This window comes from Ammospiza nelsoni, chromosome 3, assembly GCF_027579445.1.
Source record: "Ammospiza nelsoni isolate bAmmNel1 chromosome 3, bAmmNel1.pri, whole genome shotgun sequence".
Lineage (NCBI taxonomy): Eukaryota > Metazoa > Chordata > Aves > Passeriformes > Passerellidae > Ammospiza > Ammospiza nelsoni.
In genome coordinates this window covers 658,413-678,944 of record NC_080635.1, presented here as the reverse complement: position 1 = coordinate 678,944, position 20,532 = coordinate 658,413, and the positions used below count along the sequence as shown (strand labels likewise).

General features: G+C 41.7%; 2 protein-coding genes across 5 annotated transcripts; both read right to left on the bottom strand.

Annotated features, from left to right (window-relative positions):
- Nucleotides 1-12,460: 12,460 nt before the first annotated feature.
- Nucleotides 12,461-17,556, bottom strand: MKKS (MKKS centrosomal shuttling protein). The gene is made up of 4 exons (XM_059467773.1): nt 16,349-17,556; nt 15,685-15,860; nt 14,930-15,040; nt 12,461-14,476 (listed from the first exon to the last, which is right to left on the bottom strand). Exons 1-4 carry the CDS (start codon nt 17,337-17,339, stop codon nt 14,036-14,038), a joined length of 1,719 nt encoding a protein of 572 aa, XP_059323756.1. The 5' UTR covers nt 17,340-17,556; the 3' UTR covers nt 12,461-14,035.
- On the bottom strand, nt 17,524-20,504 carry LOC132070762 (uncharacterized). 4 transcript variants are annotated; one of them, XM_059467782.1, is made up of 3 exons: nt 20,356-20,504; nt 19,335-19,564; nt 17,524-17,765 (listed from the first exon to the last, which is right to left on the bottom strand). In XM_059467782.1, the coding sequence occupies exon 2, from the start codon at nt 19,545-19,547 to the stop codon at nt 19,356-19,358; it is 192 nt and encodes a 63-aa protein (XP_059323765.1). In that variant the 5' UTR covers nt 19,548-19,564; nt 20,356-20,504; the 3' UTR covers nt 17,524-17,765; nt 19,335-19,355. The 4 variants fall into 4 exon arrangements, with proteins under 4 accessions (XP_059323765.1, XP_059323764.1, XP_059323766.1 ...); XM_059467781.1 differs by having other exon boundaries at nt 20,310-20,434; XM_059467783.1 differs by having other exon boundaries at nt 19,335-19,560; nt 20,310-20,405.
- Nucleotides 20,505-20,532: the final 28 nt, after the last annotated feature.

Here is a 20,532-nt window from a genome sequence, read left to right as displayed (position 1 = left end):
CACTGATTTGGGTTCAAAAAGGGAACTATCAAACTCCCAAAATACAGACAAAAAACACCTCAGTTATTTTAGAGAAGAAATGGCAGCATTTTAAAATATGTCTAAATTCAGAAGATCACTGACAAGGAGCATTTTTGAAAATTTTACTTCAAAAGGTTGGATTAATCTGGATAGGAAGCAGAGGCAACATTGGCAACCACTTGAAGAAATAAAAGACTGAAGAATGATCAACACTCATTTCTCCAGCAAATCACTGGGCCAGAAATCCTGGTAATTTGTTCTGTGATTGCCCATATGTTTTTGTATTCCTGAGGATGCAAGCCAAGGAATTTTGTGTCTTTGTGCACAGCAGTCTGAACAGAGAATTCGCCCTGCATCCATATCATATTGTATTTAAATATTTAATACTTTAAGATAGAATAATGCAACAAAAGTCAATAGCAGAAGTTATTTTGGTATCCAGCAAACAAACCCATCCTTGTTTTGGCTGGCTAAGCCTGGAACTCTCTTGATCAACTCATTGAAACCAAGCACATTATGGAGTCCTGTGAAAGATAAAAGCAATTCTGTGTCCTGCAATATCTGATATTCCTTCTAGCTCCATACAGTTCTGTTCTCCACAAGTTTCTTACCTGAATTTTAAACAGAATTATACCAAAACTTTCCATTACCTTCAAATACACCTGTAGAATATATTCCTTAAAAATTCTTGTAACTGCTATATAGTAATTTTAGGCAGCCACTTAATGCTCTTTCTTATTAAGCAACCTTTAATTTGATGAGCCCACTCAAACTGTCTAAACACTCAAATTACAGAGCACCAGATCTTTTCCTCAAAACCCCTGCAGTAATCCTACTTTCTTCATATCCTTGGGTGATGGAGTAGTGCTCCACTGTATTTTAACCAGGCCCACAGGCTGAAGAGGCAGATATCACAATGCAGTAGTCTCAAATGGATCCAATCAAGTTCCTGCAGTGAAGTGGTTTAGTTAATGATTACTTTAATCTTATCTATATTTTCTTTCATGTTAAACATTCATTTGCTCTGTGCTACTAAAACAGCAGCAACAAAAAGGACTTTGCTATTTTGTTTTACTTTATGTTCTTCTCTGTGCAAAACTCCAATGTTTTTATAACAAGAACACTTCAGCAACAAAATATATATTTCCCCAGAATTTTTTCTTTTACCAAGCAGTTTATTGACTATAGCATTGAATTCTGAGAGCATATTGAATAGTTGACTTTTGTCAATTCTGCCCTCAAGATTCCCACATTCAATTAACAAAGCTGATGGAACAAACTATCCAGGAAAAACATAAAGACACTTTTCTTCTTTTTCCAATGAAGTTCTGCTGACACAATACACTGATACAGAAAACACCAAAGACACTCAAGCACAGGATCAGCTACAGTGATAAGACACCCCATCGCCACAGGCAGAGGAGAAGTGCGCACAGAGAAAACATGCAAGAAACTGGGGAGTCACAGCGCTTATTTTTTACCAGAGGAAACAATGTGTTTCTGGCTCTGTTAGGCACAAGGGAACTGAGAAAAACCAGCAGAGACAGCCTGTCAGGCAGCAGAGAGGCTGGAGCACACAGGAAGCTCAGCAAGGACAAAAGAGCCAGCACCTTCCCTTTCATAGAAGGCTCAGGACGAGCAGGAGCCTGTGCAGAGCTTCCCCGCTCCCCCTGCTCAGAGGGCACACCAAGGAACCAAAATCTGCCAGAAGCAAGAGCGCTGCCTGGATGTGGATTGACAACAGCACAGTGACACGTGTAGCTCTAGGCCAGGCACAGAAGCATTCCTGCAGCTGAGTCACAGCACCAGGGAGCTGTGAGTGGGTGTGAAGCAGTTAGAAAACCACAAGCCTACCACGGGATGACTGGCAGAGATGACTGGTGGTTTTTGCTTTGAACCAGGCTTTGAGGAGTGCAGATATCTGAATGCTGCTGTTTCTTTTACAAAGATAATGGCTGGAGCCTTCTGGAGATTGTGTCCCTTTGGCTGTAAAGTCACAGTCACTTTACCTGTGAAATACAGGAGGTCAAAATGACTCATTATGAGATGACTTAGAGTCCATGACCAGCTACTGCCTTTGTGATCAGCATGCAAAAATAGAAGTGTTGAAACACGGTAACAAGCACCTACTGAAGCGAGGAATTATTGAAACACACATTTTAACACAAAGAACAAAGGATGGGTTACATGAGGAGGGTTGCTGTCCAGACTGGAGAAGGCTCCAAGCAGACCTTACAGAGGCATTTCAGTACCTGTAGGGCAACTACAAGAGACCTGGAGAGGGACTTTTGACAAGGACATGGAGTGATAGGACAAGGAGGAATAGCTTCCAAATGACAGAGAATAGGTTTAGATTAGAGGTTAGGAAGAAATCCTTTACTGTGAGGGTGGTGAGACACTGGAACAGGCTGCCCAGAAAAAGTTGTGGATGTACCCCATCCCTGAAAACATTCCAGACCAAGTTGGAAGGGGTTCTTGAGCAACCTGATCGAGTGGGTGGCATCCCTGCCTGCCCATAGCAGGGGGCTCAGAAGCAGATGAGCTTTAAGGCCCCTCCAACCTGATTCTATTTTCTGATTTGCTTGAGCCAGGAGTAATCGGATGCTGCATGTTATATGGCACTGCTCCAAGGCTGGATTATTGTCCTGCATATGATAGAAGCATTGAACACTCACAGAATGGTTTGGGTTGGAAGGGACCTCAAAGACCATCTGATTCCATCTCCCCTGCCATGGGTAGAGCCATCTTCCACTAAACCAGGATGCTCAGAGTCCCATCCAACCTGTCCTCGATACAAAACTTTGAGTGAAAGAAACAGCACCTGCCATCCAAAAGCAGTAGATTCACCTGACCTCAGGAAAAAAAAGATGGAACTAGTTCTGCACTGTCATTATGGAAATTGCTATTTGCATTCATACTGGACAGACCAATGAAGTGTATTTCTATCTTCTCTGCTTTTAAAATCATCAGAAATCCATGTTTTTGGGGTACATCTCAGAAAAACATCTGGATACACTGTGCATGACTTAATATATTACTTTTACCTTTTCAGGCAAAAAACCCAACAGACTAGACATTTCATAAAATGTTTTTCATCCATCAGGACTTGCTTGAGATGAGATTTGTTGAAACATATGGCATAACAGTAGCTCCTAAACAGAGGTATTTATTAAAGAAAACAGTTATAAATAGAGCTCCAAATAAACAGCTTTCAGTAAGACAAGCTCTCCAGCTTTACCTCCCTTTGTTTATCCAGGCTAGATCTTCCCTGGAGCACTGTGTGCCACACAGACAGCCAACAGCTGAATATTAGTGCAAAATATTACAGTGTCATTATGGTTTGCTTAAAACCAACTTTATACTGCTCTGGCTCTTCTTTTCCAAAAACGGTCCTTGGCCAAAACAAACCAGCAAAGCAAAAAAGCTCCCTGAGAACAGAATTGTTTATTCCAAAGAGGATAACTAGAAAGACAGAGGAGAGGCTGACTGCTGGCATGGAAAATGGCTCAAAGACATCTGTTGAACAGCTGACCCACACCCACTACACAATGGACTGAAACATCTACAAATGAGCTACTGAAACCCCCAGTTCATTGCTCAGTATTGTTTTAGTGCATTAAAGGGCTGTGGGTTAAACTGTTGGAGCTCAGCAATGAAAGCACAGGGACAGGCCAGAGCACTGAGGTACTGACCTCTTTGGTCTCACTATTCCCTCCCACCAGCCAGAACTAAAATATTTAGAGAACCCAAGTTCAACAGCTGTGTTCTGTACATTTAATATTACCAATATAAGCAATACTGAAGTGTTTCACTGGTGCATTGGGATCAAGGGAGAAACACTGCTAAGGCCCAAGCTGCTCTGGAAACAGGTATGTGCAGTACCACGAGAAATGTAAAACGTACATTTGCAACCCAACTCTACCAACATATCAAATTTTACAAGCACTTTGTGCAAATTAAACTGAAGGATTGGGACTGAGGTGCTTGCCTTGCCACAGCAGTCTGCCTGTAGTCCCATGACAGCATTGCAGCAAGGTGGAGTAATTGATGAATTAGCTTTATCATAGCAACCAAATTCTTCAGTTTTTTTTTTTAATTTATTCTACTAAAACCAGATAGGCTTTGGAAGGATTGAACACCTGCCACTTTCTCTGTCCTTCACTTATTGCCCATCTGCAGCTGACAGAAGTGTTAAAGGATACAAATAGCAGAGGGAAGAAAAGCAGAGCAGCAAATCTTTTCTTTGATTTGCATAGTTTCTCCAGGCATAAATTCAGCAAAAAGCACAGATTTTCTCTCTAATGGTTTCCCCAGTCTAACAATTTGCAAAAGAAGCTAAGTCTAGAAGAATGGAATCTCTCATCCTCCCTATCAAGGGCATTTCAAAGGTTTCAACCTTTAATGCAGCATGGACTTCAGTATTAAATTCACACACAGGTATGAGAGAGCTATGATATAAAGCTGCCAAATCCCAAACACCCAGATCAAACACACACTCTTTAATTCATAAGGACGTGGATGTAAAGTAGAAAAATTCAGGCCCTCTGTAGGCACGATGTGAGTTTAGGACTCAAGAGACAAAAGATCAAATACCACCTTCTCCTACCTAAGGTGTGACCTACAGCATCCTAAATTAGGCTTGCTTTTCTAACCCAGTGGGAAGCCACATCTCCCTACCCTTGCTCTGTTGTAGGGATTATCTAAGTGAGCCTCACTGGGCCCCTCTTCTTTTGTATGCAGACAGTTTTGACTGAATAATTTTTTTTGTTTCCTTTTTTTTAATAAAACCCAGAAATAAACATGTATTTCTTCCTCTCAAAAGGCTCAGGTTCAGCTTGTGGTCTCTTACCACCGGCACTCCCATTAAGAATGACTCAAGGCTGCTCCTGGCACAGAGCTCACTACTCCACCACAGGTCATTTGTCCAGCCAACACCGTGCTTGGCGGTTGTATTTTTTAATCTGTGTTTTGCCTGCTTGTACCGTGTAACACTGCATGCTTGTAACTCACTACATTGGTTCATTCAGAGCAATGGGACCATCTACACATCAGGAGCATACATCACTTTAAATACTTGCTACTGCAGAATAACCCCAGTCTGGAGCACATCCACTATGAAGTAAGTGCCCTGGGTAACTTCAACTCTAAACCTCTTTTTTATTCTTAAATAATTTGTATTATGACTTACCATCTGATGCTGGGGGCTCTGAAGAGATGGCATTGAGCCTGGGTGGGCAAAACACAGACACCTAGAGAACTCAAGAACAGACAGGCACATCTTTCTTTCCCTGCTTTCATGCAATAAATCTCTCTGGCTCTCCAGCTCAGCCCTCTGCTCTGTCCCCAACACAGATAAAAGTGACCTCCATGATCTCACACTGTTCTGACAAAAACAGAGACTGAAACTCTGCCACTGAAGCGTGACCCAGGGGCTCACAGACACTCCATATATACACTTTTGGATCTCCTCTTGCCACATCAGTATTTCACCATGGCTTTTAGGTACTGCTCTTAAAACTCACACAAAAATGCTCAGCCCTAGACATGCTCCTTCATCATCTGAAATCTCAGTTCAGCACTGTTTTGTCCTCTTCTTTTCTTCTGAGCCAGAGTTTAGTTCCTCCAAATAAAGACAAACCTAAAGACACCCACATTTACGCGTTACTGAGAAATCACCCTATGAGTGCCCATTAAAACTGACAATCCAGATGCAGCCTGACCCAGAAGTCCCTAAATTGCTGATTGCCAGAAGCTAAAAGAGCTGTCCAGGAGAGTTCTTGCTGTTCTTCCCTCAGCACTTAAAAGGCCACTGTAGAGAATGAAGATAATTGTATCTCAGCTGAGAGTGTGCTTACCTTGTGTCTCATCATCACTTGGATCTTTTGAGGGCAGAGAAAATGGTCCTTTTGGTCTGTATCTTACTTAGTTCTTCCTGTATTCAAACAGTGTCAAGAAACAGACCAAATTTCCAACATGGTGATGGGAAAATGACACCTTTTCATATCCCAGAACCAAAAAGAAACAGACATTTCTAGGATCTGGCCCAAATTTTGCATATTCAATTTTTTAAAAATTGGAATAAAAATCAGATTCTTATGTTTTCTTACCTGACGAGTCACTGTAATCCCACCATTTCAAGAAAAGGAGGCAAAAAAAAAAGCTTAACACAAACAATCACAATAAAAGCAAGCACACTATTCATTGGAAAGGACAGAATTTCATCAACTCCAGCTCCTCCAAGCTAAGCTGAGTACTCAGCACTATGACAACAACCTCCTGGCACACTGTGCAGGGCCAAAAGAAACCAGGGAGTGCTTGTGCAGTCTCTGGGAAGGCAGCAGATCCCACTCTCACCATCTGCCTGGGGCTCTCTGCAAGGCAGGCGCTTCCCAAGCAGCATCCCCAGGTTCTCCACCCGAGCTGGGCAGGCAGAGCACGGCCCGCCTCGCCCTGACAACCCCCAGAAGCACGCACACCTTCAAACTCACCACGCCAGAACCTGCTGCTGAGGGAATCTCGTCAGCTCTGCTCATTACCAACGTGTCCCCGAGCATTCTGCCAGGAACAGGCTGAGGCACAGCATTTCTGCTCCTGGCTGTTATATTATGGCACGAGTTCTCAGCTAAGTCACTTGTCCCTAACAGCGATAAACATCCTGTTCAGCTGGAACTTCCCTGATAGCCAGAGCACCAGGCAGGGACAGTCTTTCGTTCCTGTGACAACTAGTGAGAGCATGTCTGGCGAGGAATTTGGTTAAATTCATGATTAAACATTAATGATCACAAGCGACATGTGCAATCATTGATTAATGATCACAAGCATGTGGAACAGAGTTTGCCCATCTTTACCCAATGAAGTTCAAACTTATATATTCAATAAACTGATTTTTTGACCAGGTATTCTTCCTACTACACACACAGTTATGACCAGGGTGGCCTTGCCAAACAACTCTATGCTTTTTCTACCTGAAAACATGAATCTAATTCTCTATTCAGGGAGCCTTACTACACAATTATGATAAAATTGAGTGTTTTCTTTCCACCCTATAGAGAAATAATTTCTTGGCCTGTGGCTCCAAATCCACCCTGCTCTGTGTTTCATGGCTGTTTTTTAAACTGTATTTGTTACAGCTATGGAATTGATTTCGTGCCTTACAATTATTGCTGGCTTTGCCAGTCACTACACACAGTCACACTTAGGCTGGCAAATATTCTCTATCCGAAGCTGTAAATATAGATAAGTATTTTATTTTGAGTCCTTTAATATCACCTGCCTGGCACCCTGCAGCAATGCTAGGTATGACCAAAGCATCATGGCAAATAAATCCCTGTTTCCCAATATTGCAAGTCATCCTTGTATTGTATGTGGTATGCACATTCAAGAGACATTTCATATTAACCTGTTACAAAGATAACTATCTGCAGCACTTTTCACTACCCAAAACTTCAAGCCAAACGTCTGTCAGCAAAATGGAAACTCACCTCTGGATTTTTGCAGAGGTACAACCATTCCTTTTCCCCCTAAAATGCATTTTAATATCATAAATTTTTTTTTCTTTTCTTCCTCTAATGTAAAAACAACTACCTTCCTTTCTCTGCAGGCACTAGATTCAGACAGATGTAGCTCTGGATGACTTTATGCCCACAAGACATAGTTTTAGGCAACTAGAAGTAACCTATGATACAGAAATAATCTTGCTTTCTACTCTAGTGTCTTTAGGGCCAGTAGCAGGGGAGGTTTTCGATCCCCTTCCAGTGTGCAAACCCAACCAAAACCACATTTTTAAGATTGTAGATGTTCATGTTTCTTTTTGTGTTCAGGAAACCTATTCTACCACCTTGCCATGAGATTTTTGGCCTAACACATAGTACACATAAAACCTTAGATAGCACATTTACAAAGTACACATAAAATATTATAGTACAGATAAAAACTTACATCGTACACTTTGCAACACATAGTACATATAAAGTCATACAAGATGTGCCTGCTTCAATCAGCACTACTTCCAGAAACTTGAAACTTGAAATCCTACATGAATTTTGGATAAATTTAGCAATTATTATGACCAAAGTATGAACACTGAAACAAAGTGCTCCTTCAGACTGTTTGCTGTAGTTTGCTTAAAATATACTTAATTATAATACAATCTCAAAACTCTTAGATCAGTTCAGCCATGCAGCTGCACATTCCTCTCAGTTAACAGAGAGCCCCACTGCCTTAAACACACACCATGCATAGGGTGTGTATTGATGCTCACTGCCCACAGCTCTTCACAAACTGGTTCTACCCCATGCCAAAACACTCAGCTCCAAATGGAGAGAGTCCAGAAACACAGCATTTCTCTGGTATTTACCCCAGCAATCATCAGTTAATCTCAGAAATTCTGTGATGTGTTCCATCTATTCCTCAACACATGATATTAAACCTAAGCAATAATGTCATGCAAGAGTTATTCTTGCAGTGAAGCAAATCCTTCTCTGCGAACCCAACTAAAAACTGGAGTGACATCTGCTGTTGTGCATGCAGTTTTAGAAGGATTTTTCATTTAGCAGCTATTCTGATTCAACAGACACAACAGATCTTCTTAACACCTAAAACCAGGACATGTGCACTCACAGTCCCCTCAGAATTCTGCTCTGGATTATTAAATATAGGGTTCAAGTATTCGACTTTTGTAGCATTTTGTATTATATTCTTCTACCTAGTTAATTTCAAAGGTAAGAAACAGCAAGAGCATCTTCAGCTGTCAGAGCTATTACCCAAATAACCTTGTTTCAGCTGAAAACAACTTTCAATTAGAAATGTTCCAGCTGTAGAACATTAACACATCTGACTGGCCAGACCAAACAATTTATGGAACAAAACAGAATAATTTATGGACAAATTCACAATTACAAGTAAAGCATCATGACAGGACAGTTCAAAACCTGATTCAGCAAAGATATCTGGGTCAAACACAAACCATGGAAGTCAGTGCAATGCTGATTGCAACTACATGACACTTCAGTGATGCAAGGACAGGCAGTTTCAGGACATGCTTCCCAGGATCATGATTTTAAATATCCAAAAAGAACTCAAGTAAAAACTGAAAATCGTTCTTTTCCTCACTTCGCTAGCGATCCCAAAGAAGAAACACATACAGCATACCAGGGTTAAGGTATGCAAAAGCAAGTGAAGAATTTCTCCCACCTTCATTAGTTAGAGAAAAAAACATTTCATTGCTTAAAAATGAAGCAATGGAAAGCAGAAAGAGAGGAAAAGGGCTGGCATCAACAGCCAGCCATGTCACACAACCATTTGCTTAGCGGGCACAGTGCTGGTGCAAAGAAAATGTAAATGTAAGTAAACTAAAACTCACTTTTTGGAGTCACCCTGCAGACTGCAGCTCACATGATGATGGAGGGGCCGTGGGTCAATCCTGTCTCTCTCCTATGCTCGTGTCCTCAGGCACTCCTGAGGAGCCCTCATGGCTGCGGGTAGGTGCTCGTACGTGGGAGCTCCCTCATGAAGCGCTGCTGGGCCTTTCCCCTTTTCAAAGCTACTGGGAAGCGATCTCGCCTTCCCAGAAAGTGCCCAAATCCCCAAAGCTCCCCAGTCCTTCAGCACACCATGCACCCTTGCTTCTCCGCAGGTGGGATCTATCTCTGAGGGGATCAGGGCAGTCTGTCACAGCTGCCCTGCATAACCGCCATCAGGAACCATTGGCTTCACACCACCCTTGGCAAAGGAGCCGGGCTTTTCTTTGTCCCTTTTCTGAGGTCAGCTCTCAAGGGTGCCTGTCCCTCCTGAAGCACTCGCTGCACAGGGGAAAACCCCATTTTCCCAGCACCTTTCCCAGGACTGGGCTTTGTTGGCAGCCCTAGTGATTTCCAGGTTTCATTAAACGCAGCGATTTTCCGCACCCTCCAGCGGCCGTCGTGAGGGCTCTCAAAATGGCGCCCGTGGGGCCCCTCAGGAGCCCTGTGGGGAGCAGGGGGCTCCAGCAGCCGCCCCGCGCCTGTGGCGGCTCTCCTTAAACACATCTAAAAAAGGGCAAAATGCCACTTGGCAGCGAGCAGTTTAGGGGAGAAGAGTGGGAAACACAGCAGGAGAGCCTTATCTGGACCCAGGAGGCTTTTCATCTCATTTTCTCCCTCTGTTGAGCTGAGGCATGAGCAAGCGGCTGGGCAGGTGTGTGGCAGGAAGAATATTAGTTACAAAGTAATAAATGACAGTGAAATAGTTTTGTTTCTGGCTCTTAAATAAGTCATGAAGTCTTCCAAGAACTGAAGGTACCATAGTCGCTACAATTCCCTGAAAAAACCATTCAGCCATTGCCCGAGTGCACCATCCATCAGCAGGGCCTGCACAGCCCACACGCAAATGGTGACTCAGGGTCCTTCAGAGTCATTGCCACAGATTAGGGAACTCAGTTTTCCCCACACCTCACAGTTTTTTTATCAGGGATAACATATTGGTCTACCAATGTCATAAAGCCTTGAAGAGACTAAATATAATGGTTTATAAAAAGAGGGTTACCAATCAGGAATAGCTGTTGACATCACAGTGCTGCCACACAAATGCTTAGTAGACATCATGTAATAATATTAGGAAAAAGAAAAAAAAAAAGGGCAGCTAGTATTTAATGTGTATTTAACGTGTACCTGAAGAGAGCTGATGTTGTCCAGACAAAAAATAACAAGGACACTGGTAATCAGTTTCCAGAAGGCAGACACAAATAGCTGGGGCCTTCGAGGCACATGATAAAAGCTTGAATAAAAGCTTTTCATGTGCAAGCAGATTTAAAAGCTCAACTTTATAAAGATGTTTGCAGTAAGGTGTGAAAATAAAATGAGTTTAATGATTAGGTCAAGCAGCCCAATCCTGGAACCCGTTCTGCACTTAATTTTACTGGTGCCTGAAATAATGACATGGTGGCTGTACTTACAAACACTGTAACTACAGTTCTGCTTCCAGCATAGAGAATAAATTTGTATATGCTCTTGAGCTTATGATGTGCAAGACTAATTTAAACCAGGCAATGCATACAGACAAAAAGCAAAGTTATTTCTTAACTGAGAATTTAAGATCACAGTGTTACTGGTCAAAAAGTTATTTATTAGTACTGTGCAACTTGTCCCTGCTGAAAAATGACTTGTATAGAAATGACTTGTATTTACAATAATGGATAGAAGCTACTAATATTCTAGAACTACCCATTGTAATATGGCTTCTCAAAAAGTCTGGCTGGCAGATTGTAAGCATGCTGGAGGCAGTCCCTTTGCAATAAAGTCAGACTATTTCTGCATCTTCAGAACAGCAGTAAACACAGATCCAGTTAAAGTTCTTGCTACGACATTGACTCAAAGACATTGATTTTTCTGATATTCAAGAGTGTAATACTTACATGACTCAGATCTCATGGCACTGCTGAAAATGTGATAAATACCACATTTTGCTAACCAGCACAGCAAAATACGGGCACAAGTAAAACTCAAGAGTACAGGTTTTGGGTAAGGTGTGAATTGTTTTGTACAAGCTCTGCTGTGCCTGTGATATTCCAGGCACTATTTTCCTTACAAGCTTTGACAGCAATCAATACCCTTCTTACTGGGACAGATCTAACACTGTAGTGGCTGCTCAGCCTAAAAAAACCCAAACACTTGAATTAAAAAAAAAAAAAAAATTAAACCAACAAACCAGTGTTATGCCACCAATATAGTAAGGTGAAGTTTCCCAAAGTCACAAACCTGTTTCTAGCCTGTCTTCAAGGATTAGCATCACACAAACATCCACTGAACAGCAGAGCACAGACTTTGAAGACATGATACAGTAAGGATTGCTGATATGTCTGACACAGCTGATCTCAAATTCCAAACAAATGCCAAGGGGAACAGGAATAAAACCAGAGTGGCTTCTCAGTGGCATTACAGCTGACCATATTTCATTCTGTCAATTTGAAACACACAGGGAAACCCAACAATTTTTGCACCCAAGTTTTATTAGAAAACATCAAGTTCAAAAAAGTTACTTTATGTTGCTGTTCGATTTGAGTCAAAATTCTTTTTACGTGGATTTTAAAAACTATCCAAAGCTGTACTCCTCCTATGTTACCCCTCAAAGATGAGGCAACAAGAAACATTAAAGGTTCAAGCCTACTGTAGTACAACTGAGAACTAAACCTATACTGTCCATAAATAGCAGAGCAGGCTGCTTATTTATCCTTTTTAGCTACAGTAGAAGGCAAAAATTAATTGTTATTAAAGTTATCTATATATGAAAAAAATCTTTAGTTCACATATAAATGATTTTTAGCTACTTAAAAATTAAATTTAATTTTTTCAGTTTTTTAATCTGTGACTTTCTTTTGGGGGGAGAATAAAAATCATTGTCAGCTCTGGTTCAAGACCTGTGATTTGACCTTCAGATACCAAGACAAAAGAACACTCACAACTGCTTCTGCTTGAATATTGTTTTAATTTTCACTTCACAGCTGTAGTCACTAAACTGAACATTTTCCACACTGCATAACAAGCTGCTATTATAGGAAGTCAAATAGTATAATTCAGCACTCTGAGCTGGAGAGTCATAATTAGATGAAGTATTACCAAGATTCTTCTGTGCCTTTAGATGTGCACCATCATTTGGCTTCATTATTCCTGATGTTTTCAGATAGTTCATGGCATATGGGAGGATCAAGATATGAAAGCAGCCTTATTAGCTTTCAAACCAGCTTTCAGCAGCCTCCATTCTCAAGCCTTGTAACATTCTTGCACAAGTCCCCAAAGTATGCCTTACAGCACTGAAGCAATCATTTCAGGTCATAAAAAGATAAAGAACTTTAAATAACTCTTCATTTTTTTTTCCCAGGGAGAAAATGATTACTTGTGTTCTCAAAATTAAAAGAACTTTGTACAGAAGGCCTGGAAAGATCAGGTTTTAATTACATATTTCAAAACTGAGTTATATATAACAATTCTACTGATTATATGCAGTAAACAAATATATTAAAATCTTAAGAGAGCAGGAAAAAATAAGCAGACTAGACAACAACTGAGTCGGACGTTTTCTGAAAATGCACCATGCATGATTTGTCCCCTGTGACTGAAAACAAAGAGGGAGAAGAAAAGTGGCAAAGAAAATGAGCTTAAATAAGAAAATGTAGCACCCTTTTTGATCTTGCATGCAAGCTGAGAATAAGAAAAAGTTTTGATCATTCAGTCTACAGTCTTATTTAAAGATCAAAACAAGTCTGAACAGCTTAAAGCCTTACTTCATTAAAAGAAGCCATGCACAGTCAAAGAGTTAATTGAATGGTAAGTGGGACATCCTTGCAGCTTTGCTGGAATGACAGAAACTTCATTATACACTGCCCTGTATTCCACAGAAGATAATCAAGGTCCACTTCACAAAAGTTTTTTCCACCCAGTCTGCCATTTATTTTCAAATCTTCTATTACCTACCTGCTACGTTAAGAGCTACAGGTTGAATTTTTCTAACTTGCTAAATAAATTACTAATATGAATTTAAATTTTTCACCATTTAGAAATAGAAACTGCATCTGCATATAGTATACGGTAACAAAAACTTCAGGACAAATTTAAAAACAAGTGGCTTAAGGTATCTGCTAAGCCTTTTTTACCTACAAAATTAAAAATACCAGTGATTCAATTCTGCTGTAATATAAAAGTCTCTTTAGATGTGTAAAGCTTTTGCTGAGACACTATAAACCCTAATACATAACATTTTCTCAGCAAGTGAATCCATTTTTCCCATTCCTTTGAAGATGCCACAGAGCTAACCAACATCCAAAACTTTCCTTAATGCAGAGGGAACAGGTTGAACATTTGAAAATGCTTGAGAGCACAGCAGATTAACAATGAGAGGAGTTTTCAATGGCCAACTGTTGAATTTAAAATTTCTGTCTGCTGTCCACCCTCTAACCCATTCAAATATTTTAACACATTATAGATTAGCCTGCCTTCAATTCAGTGTTGTCTTGCTAAACAACACAAATCATGTTAGATCAGAGCTAATTTTGATCTTCAATTATGTATGAGAGATCCAAAATCAGGTTGGCTGTCTCCAGAGCTACTTGCAGGCCGCTGCACTTGGCAGCAAAGCAATCCAGAACCCGGAGGTCAGCAACCTTTACTGAGGGCTCTTGAGGGCAGCCCTGTAAAACAGGAGAGCCAGACTGGCCTTGCAAAAAGCTCCAGCTGAGGTCCTCTGTGCTACTACTCGCCCCACAGCTGCATTTGGAAACTAAATCTGACCACCTGGAGACACAGGGAGAACCGGGGGGAACAAACCAGCAGTGCCCATACACCACATCTGTCAGGACTTCTTCTCCATCGTGACTAAGAGCGCGAGCTACAGACTCGAGGGCGCGGCAAAACCCCTCAGCAACCAGGCGGTACTGTGTCTGAGAACAACCCAGGTCTCTGAGAGTGCTGGCAGGCAGGCTGTAGCTCTAAAAAAGAAACCAGAACCAGGAAAGCAAAGTTAGAACACAGTTTCACAGAAGTAATTTTAAGCATGTATCATACTGCTGCTTTTTTCCCCCCCAAAACAGATGGTTCAGTTCTAACTAAAAAATGTTTCATTATTATCCCATGATAGGAAAGAGTCAAAGCAGAGTTCTGCATGATCATCTCTCAATATAAAAACCCTACATATTTTCAACACTTAAAAACATGCAGTTACTACAACAGATACCTAAAGAAAGATCAACAAGTACAAATATAGTGTTAATTTTAAGAGATATAATTAAAACTCAGTGCTTCAAATAGACTCCTTATTTTATATTAGTAGTTAGCAAAATGCCACATTAACCTAGAAAGAAACAAGTGTTTTACTGTCACAGTGATTCTACATAAATTCTTAAGTACATTAAGCATCTTTAAAACCCTTACATCTTACGTACCTTGTGTCTTAGGTATGAAGCCAGGTGAGTTTCTGTACAGCCCCCTCCTAATAATGCCAAAGGTTCCTTCACTGTTAACTGCAACACGTGTTCTGCAGTTTCACAGACACGCTGAAAATCACAGAAAATTCTTGTTAAACATATCATGATTAATAGGATTTGTCCCCATTGAAAAAAACACCAGAATAAAATTTTCAGTAGTTTCTGCTACAGATTCCATAAAGTTGAATTACATGTGGATATAAAACTGCTGAGAGATTTCCAGACCTTGTTCACTTAATAAGAAATTGTCTTTATTTGTCCACACTATGGAAAAGCAGAAATAAAAAGCAGCATTTCAACCCTTCTTTTTTCAAAACAGGGCTATATATAAAAAGTCAATCAGTATCAACGACATTTCCAGACCAAATGTTCAATGCAAAACAATGCTTGACTATCATTGTATGTGTTGCTGCTGGCTTTTTGCTAGGCAGTTTTGATTTTAATGTTCTCATAGATAAAGTAATGAAAATGAGAATGTTTATCCAGTACTGGCCTCAAGAACAGGTAAAGATGTACCTGTCCCTAAATAACTTCCTGTATTAAAACAGAGGCATTAAATGAACATGAGCACTTCAAGGATTTTGAAATTCTGGAAACAAATAATTTATGTACTGAAAAACTATGCTTCTAAACTCAATGTATTTCATATTTCTCAGTATTTTTCTATTAAAAATATGACTTTCCCAGAAAATATTTGAAGAAAATTTACCTACCTTCAACTCATCCCATGCTGTTTCACTTCTGTTACAGAGTATCAGGCTGCAGATAACTGTGTCCCCAGGAATTAGATGTAGAAAATGCTTTGAAGCAAAACTCTCAACACACAAATCTTTCAAGCTGCCATAACAGCCAGGAGGCAATGAATGTATGGAAGCTATAGGCTGTGAACCTGTCAATTAAAAAAGGAGAAAACAGTATGTGGCAGCATCAGAAGAGCTAGCTCATGCATTTCATAAGGCATCACCTTTACTCCTCTTGGCTTTTTAAGTTATATACATTGTTCAATACCTGTCATTTCAATTCACACAGGAAATCACAGAAAGCAACACATTCAGGGTGCAAGACTTGGTGGCAATTTGAGATTAAAAAAAGTAATTGTTTCATTTGCCTTGAATCAAAGTTTGAAAACAAACTGGAACTGGATATCCCTCATGCCACAAGCAGTAATAACAACTGTGGTATGCCACCATCAGGACCTGCACAGAAGACCCAGTCACCTTGAAAAATGGCTTGTGGACTAGAAAAGAGCAACTCTTGCTTGTGGCTAAAGTAGAGGGAAATAAAAGACCTTCCTCTGCCATGACACCAGCCCAGGTGACACTCCCCTCACAGAGACAGCTGCAGGACAATGGCTCAAGCAGAGAACTGGCCTGTTACCTGTCACACGGCCCAGGGGCTCCATCAGGGACAGCCCGGCCCTGTCCACAGCCACCACACCCTGCTCCTTCAGGTACTGCTTCAAGGAGGGATGCATCACCTTCTGGCACACCACAAGGCCCACCTCATCCTTAACCAGCTGCTTCCCCACGTTCAGCAACTGATTCAGCTCCGACACTTCCAGAGAAACTCCGTGATGGACCGCTATAGTTCCTTCCTCAGGGTTAGAGCCGTCCCCTGACATGGACACACTGAAAAGGGCAATCTTGATCATGTCTGAACCAGTCCTTTTGACAGCAAGTGGTTTTCCCAGCTGGACTTCTGGTGCTTCTATCAGCAGACCAGGAAGAACTGTAGAATCCACAACTCTTCCACCCTTCACGGGTATTACCACACACTTCCCTAAAGCAGCATTAGTCCCAACGTGACATGGAACAGTAAATATAAAAGCCCTTAAAACCAGTGAGGTGAGATGATCAACTTCAGTTTTATTAAGCATGCAAGCAGGTTTGCTTGTTAAAATGCTCCGAACCAAACAAACAAGGGTCTCAACACTGCTAAAATCCACAGACACCCGGCAACCACAGGACTCAGATTTCAGGTGGTCCACGCACAGACTCAGAAGATGCTTGCTTATTGTAATGAGAGTAAAAGGTGCAACATTCAGGCTCCTGAAATTTTCAATGAAGCCACAGCAAAGAATAGCAGTGAACAAGCCACAGTCACTGAAACGTGACACGTGGTTCTGTACAGAGGCTGTCAGGACACGCAGCACGGGCTGGCTGAGGGAAAGGCGCCCCAGGAGGGCCGAGGACTGGGAAGTGGTACAAACACAGCCCCCCACACCATTGTGCAGCTGCTTGAGTCGACCAGCAGGACCGTAGGAAGATTTTAATATCCCACTCAGCAGAAACAGCGACTGACTCACTACATCTCTAGTTAGCGGCTCGCTAATAAGTAACGGAGGCTTTCTAGCTTCAAGGCGAGACATTCTGAAGGTAAGATTTTAATTCTAGCCAAAAACACATTGCATTTTTACTTGGATCTATAATTCATTGCACTTTTAAATTTTAGGAGTGGTACATTTTAATTCTTTGCAGGTAAGGATTATTTTCAGTGCAAAACAGTATAACATTCCTGAAACTACTCATCACAGCTCTCTTAAAATGAGGCTTAAATCATGTTACAAAACAGAAAAATAGTGACAGCAGGAAGCTATTTCATTATGGACGATCTCTTCTGGCTTCTGAATGAGATAGAGCAGACTTTTTCGCAACAAAGTTTACAAGCATGCTTCCTATATGAACACCTATAAGTGACAGTCCTGCTACAAGCAGAAAGTTCTTTCTACTCCAGGAAGTTTTCTTCATCTTTTCTGGCAACAGGCACAGATGAAAACCTTCAAGCTTAGTTATACCTACAATAAAAACCAGAAAGATATTAGAATAATTGTTGGAATATTAAGTCAGAGTTATAACAAATATTCTTATGAAAATATTGTATAGCTTGACCTATTTTAGTTTTCACCAGGAAAAGTCACAGAAGGACAAATACTGCATAAAAAAAATCACTTAGGTTGGAAAAAACCTTTGAAGTCTAGTCCTGCTGTAACCCCAGCAGTGCCAAGCCACCACTGAACCACGTCCCCAAATGCCACATCTATGCATCCATTAAACACCTCCAGGAATGGTGACACAGCCACCTCCCTGGGCAGCCTGTGCCAGTGCTCGACAACCCTTCCTGTGAAGACAGTTTTCCCAACATCCAATCTAAACACCCCCTGGTGCAACCTGAGGCCACTTCCTCTTGTCCCAGCACTTGTCACTCGGGAGCAGAGACTGACCCCCACCTGCCTGCAGCCTCCTTCCAGGTGTTGTAGGAAAATATAAGGCTGCCCTGAGCCTTCCTCTCCCTGGGCTGGAGACCCGGAGCTCCCTCAGCACTGCTGACAGGAGCACTGCCCTTCTCAGGGCTCATTCAGCACCTCAGTGTCCCCCAGCAGTGCCGAGCACAAGGGACAGGCACTGTCAGCACACACTGGCTCACGTTCAGCAGCTGTCACAGCATTCCCAGGAACCTCTCCAGCCACTCTTCCCTGTAACTCAGCATGGGGCTGTGACCCCAGTGCAGGACACAGCACTGGGCCTCTTGAACCTCCACTGGCCTATGCATTCTATAATGCTTTTTAACTGAGGAAATCTACTAATATGATTTTGCTACAAACACAGAGAGTGCATCAATTATACCTGCTTATCAATAACTTCAATTCTGACCACTGGTCTGCACCCTTACCAGCAGGTCTGTAAGGAGGCTACACACAACTTCACTGAAGTACCAAAACTACAGCAATTTCCACCTGATTTTACTCAAGAACTAAAGAACTCAACTGGTCAGCAGCGCTTCCCAGGCAACAAAAACAATAGCTTTTGATGTTCAAACAACTTCAAGAACTCTGGCTCAAACAAAGGTTTCTTACTTCAAGAGGCCCACAAAGAAAGTTTTTCAGTTCTTACAACAGTAAAACTGAAATCAGTGCTTATTTATGTTTCTATGTGAACTCTACAGTATTTACACTTTTACTTCATTTTGTTTCTCTGCTGTAATCACCATCCCTACTAACACAAAACATGTTACTATGCACAGTCACAATTATTTCTGGGCAGTTTTAAGCCTAAAAGGACACTGTTACAGATCCAGTCACACGAGTTTGATTGCTGTCCTGAAGTTACTGGCACTTGTTTTAAAATATCTTTAAGACATATAATCCTCTCACTTAATTGATCTCATCATGTGGGATTTAGCAGTAGTTTTTGAGACTTATGATGCACTTTTTGGGTCCATGTAGGTACAAAAAATTAACTCAGTTGCAAAGGAGGATAAAACTCCAAAAGACTAAAGTTAGAACACCAAGGCTGTATGTTTGAAAATTCCCAATTAATTCATCTTCTCCCTCAGAGACACAGATACAACTAATTAGGCAACTTACCCAAAAATCAAAGTACTAATGCTATTTTTCTTTACTTTTGCGAGCAGTTTGCATCATGAATGCCAGAATCTCACGGTCTGGAGAAAAATCCTCTGTCTTCACTTGGAAAATAGGACTGGACTTCAAGTAATACCAGCCCCAGTGCACTAGCCCCAGGCTAGCTCCCATAACAATCAGAACTTTGTTGTCCTTCCAGAAGGTTTTAAGACCCATTGCAAACTGGCATCTACCTAGGTAAAGATAATTTATTATTTTAAACGTATTCTAGAAATCCTTTTTTTCTTACTCTATAATAACAATACTGAACAGATGAAGCTGAATGTTAATACCTTTAATTGCAGTGCAGCAGATGACTAAAACACTAAACAAAAAGCCTTACTTTGTGAACCAAAAAAATAACCTCAATTCAGACATTCTGAAATGTTAATTGCTGCATTTGCTTCGAGCTTTGGCATACTAAATCTGAAACACAACAAAGCTTTATCTAATTACAAGCACTACTGCCCAGATGGTAAGCATCAGAAGCCCAAAAGCAGGTTCAAAATCCACCTTCCCCCCTATAGTTAATAAAATTCAATGAGTAGCTGGGCTCCTACGGCAATGCAGAACTTTGAAACTGCAGGCAAAGCAAGGTGTGAAGCTTCTGACACCGCTTTACCTTTGTGCAGCTTTGCCTGATCACCTTATAGTATTCAGAAGTGGCACCATCACAAAGAAAGCAATAAATTAATCCTTATGTAATGAGAAACTGGAAAAAAACTACTTTCCATGGGATTTCTCACGGACACTCCTGTTTTATACCAAAACGCCTCACTGGTTTGAGCGGCTACAAAGCTGTAACTCGGAGAGGAAATGCTCCCACACCCGGCCCAGCACCGTGGCCCTGGCAGGTGTAACCCGCCCCAACAAACACCCCTCCCTTCATCGCGCTACGGAGCCCCCACAGCCCACTCCTTCTTCCCCGGACCCAGCCACCTTGAGGCGCGGGCGGCTGAGGGCACAGACCGCGGGCACGGCGCACCTGAGGCGTCTCCCCGCCCCGGGAGCGAGCGAGTAAGGACGGTGCTACCAAGGAGCCTTCCCGGGGAGGAGAGCACTCGCCCGGCCCTCACACGTTTAAACGCGCCCCGGCAGGAAGGAGAAGCCCTGCGGGAAGCACGGCCCCGGACGTGCCGCACCGCCCCCCTCGCCCGCCATT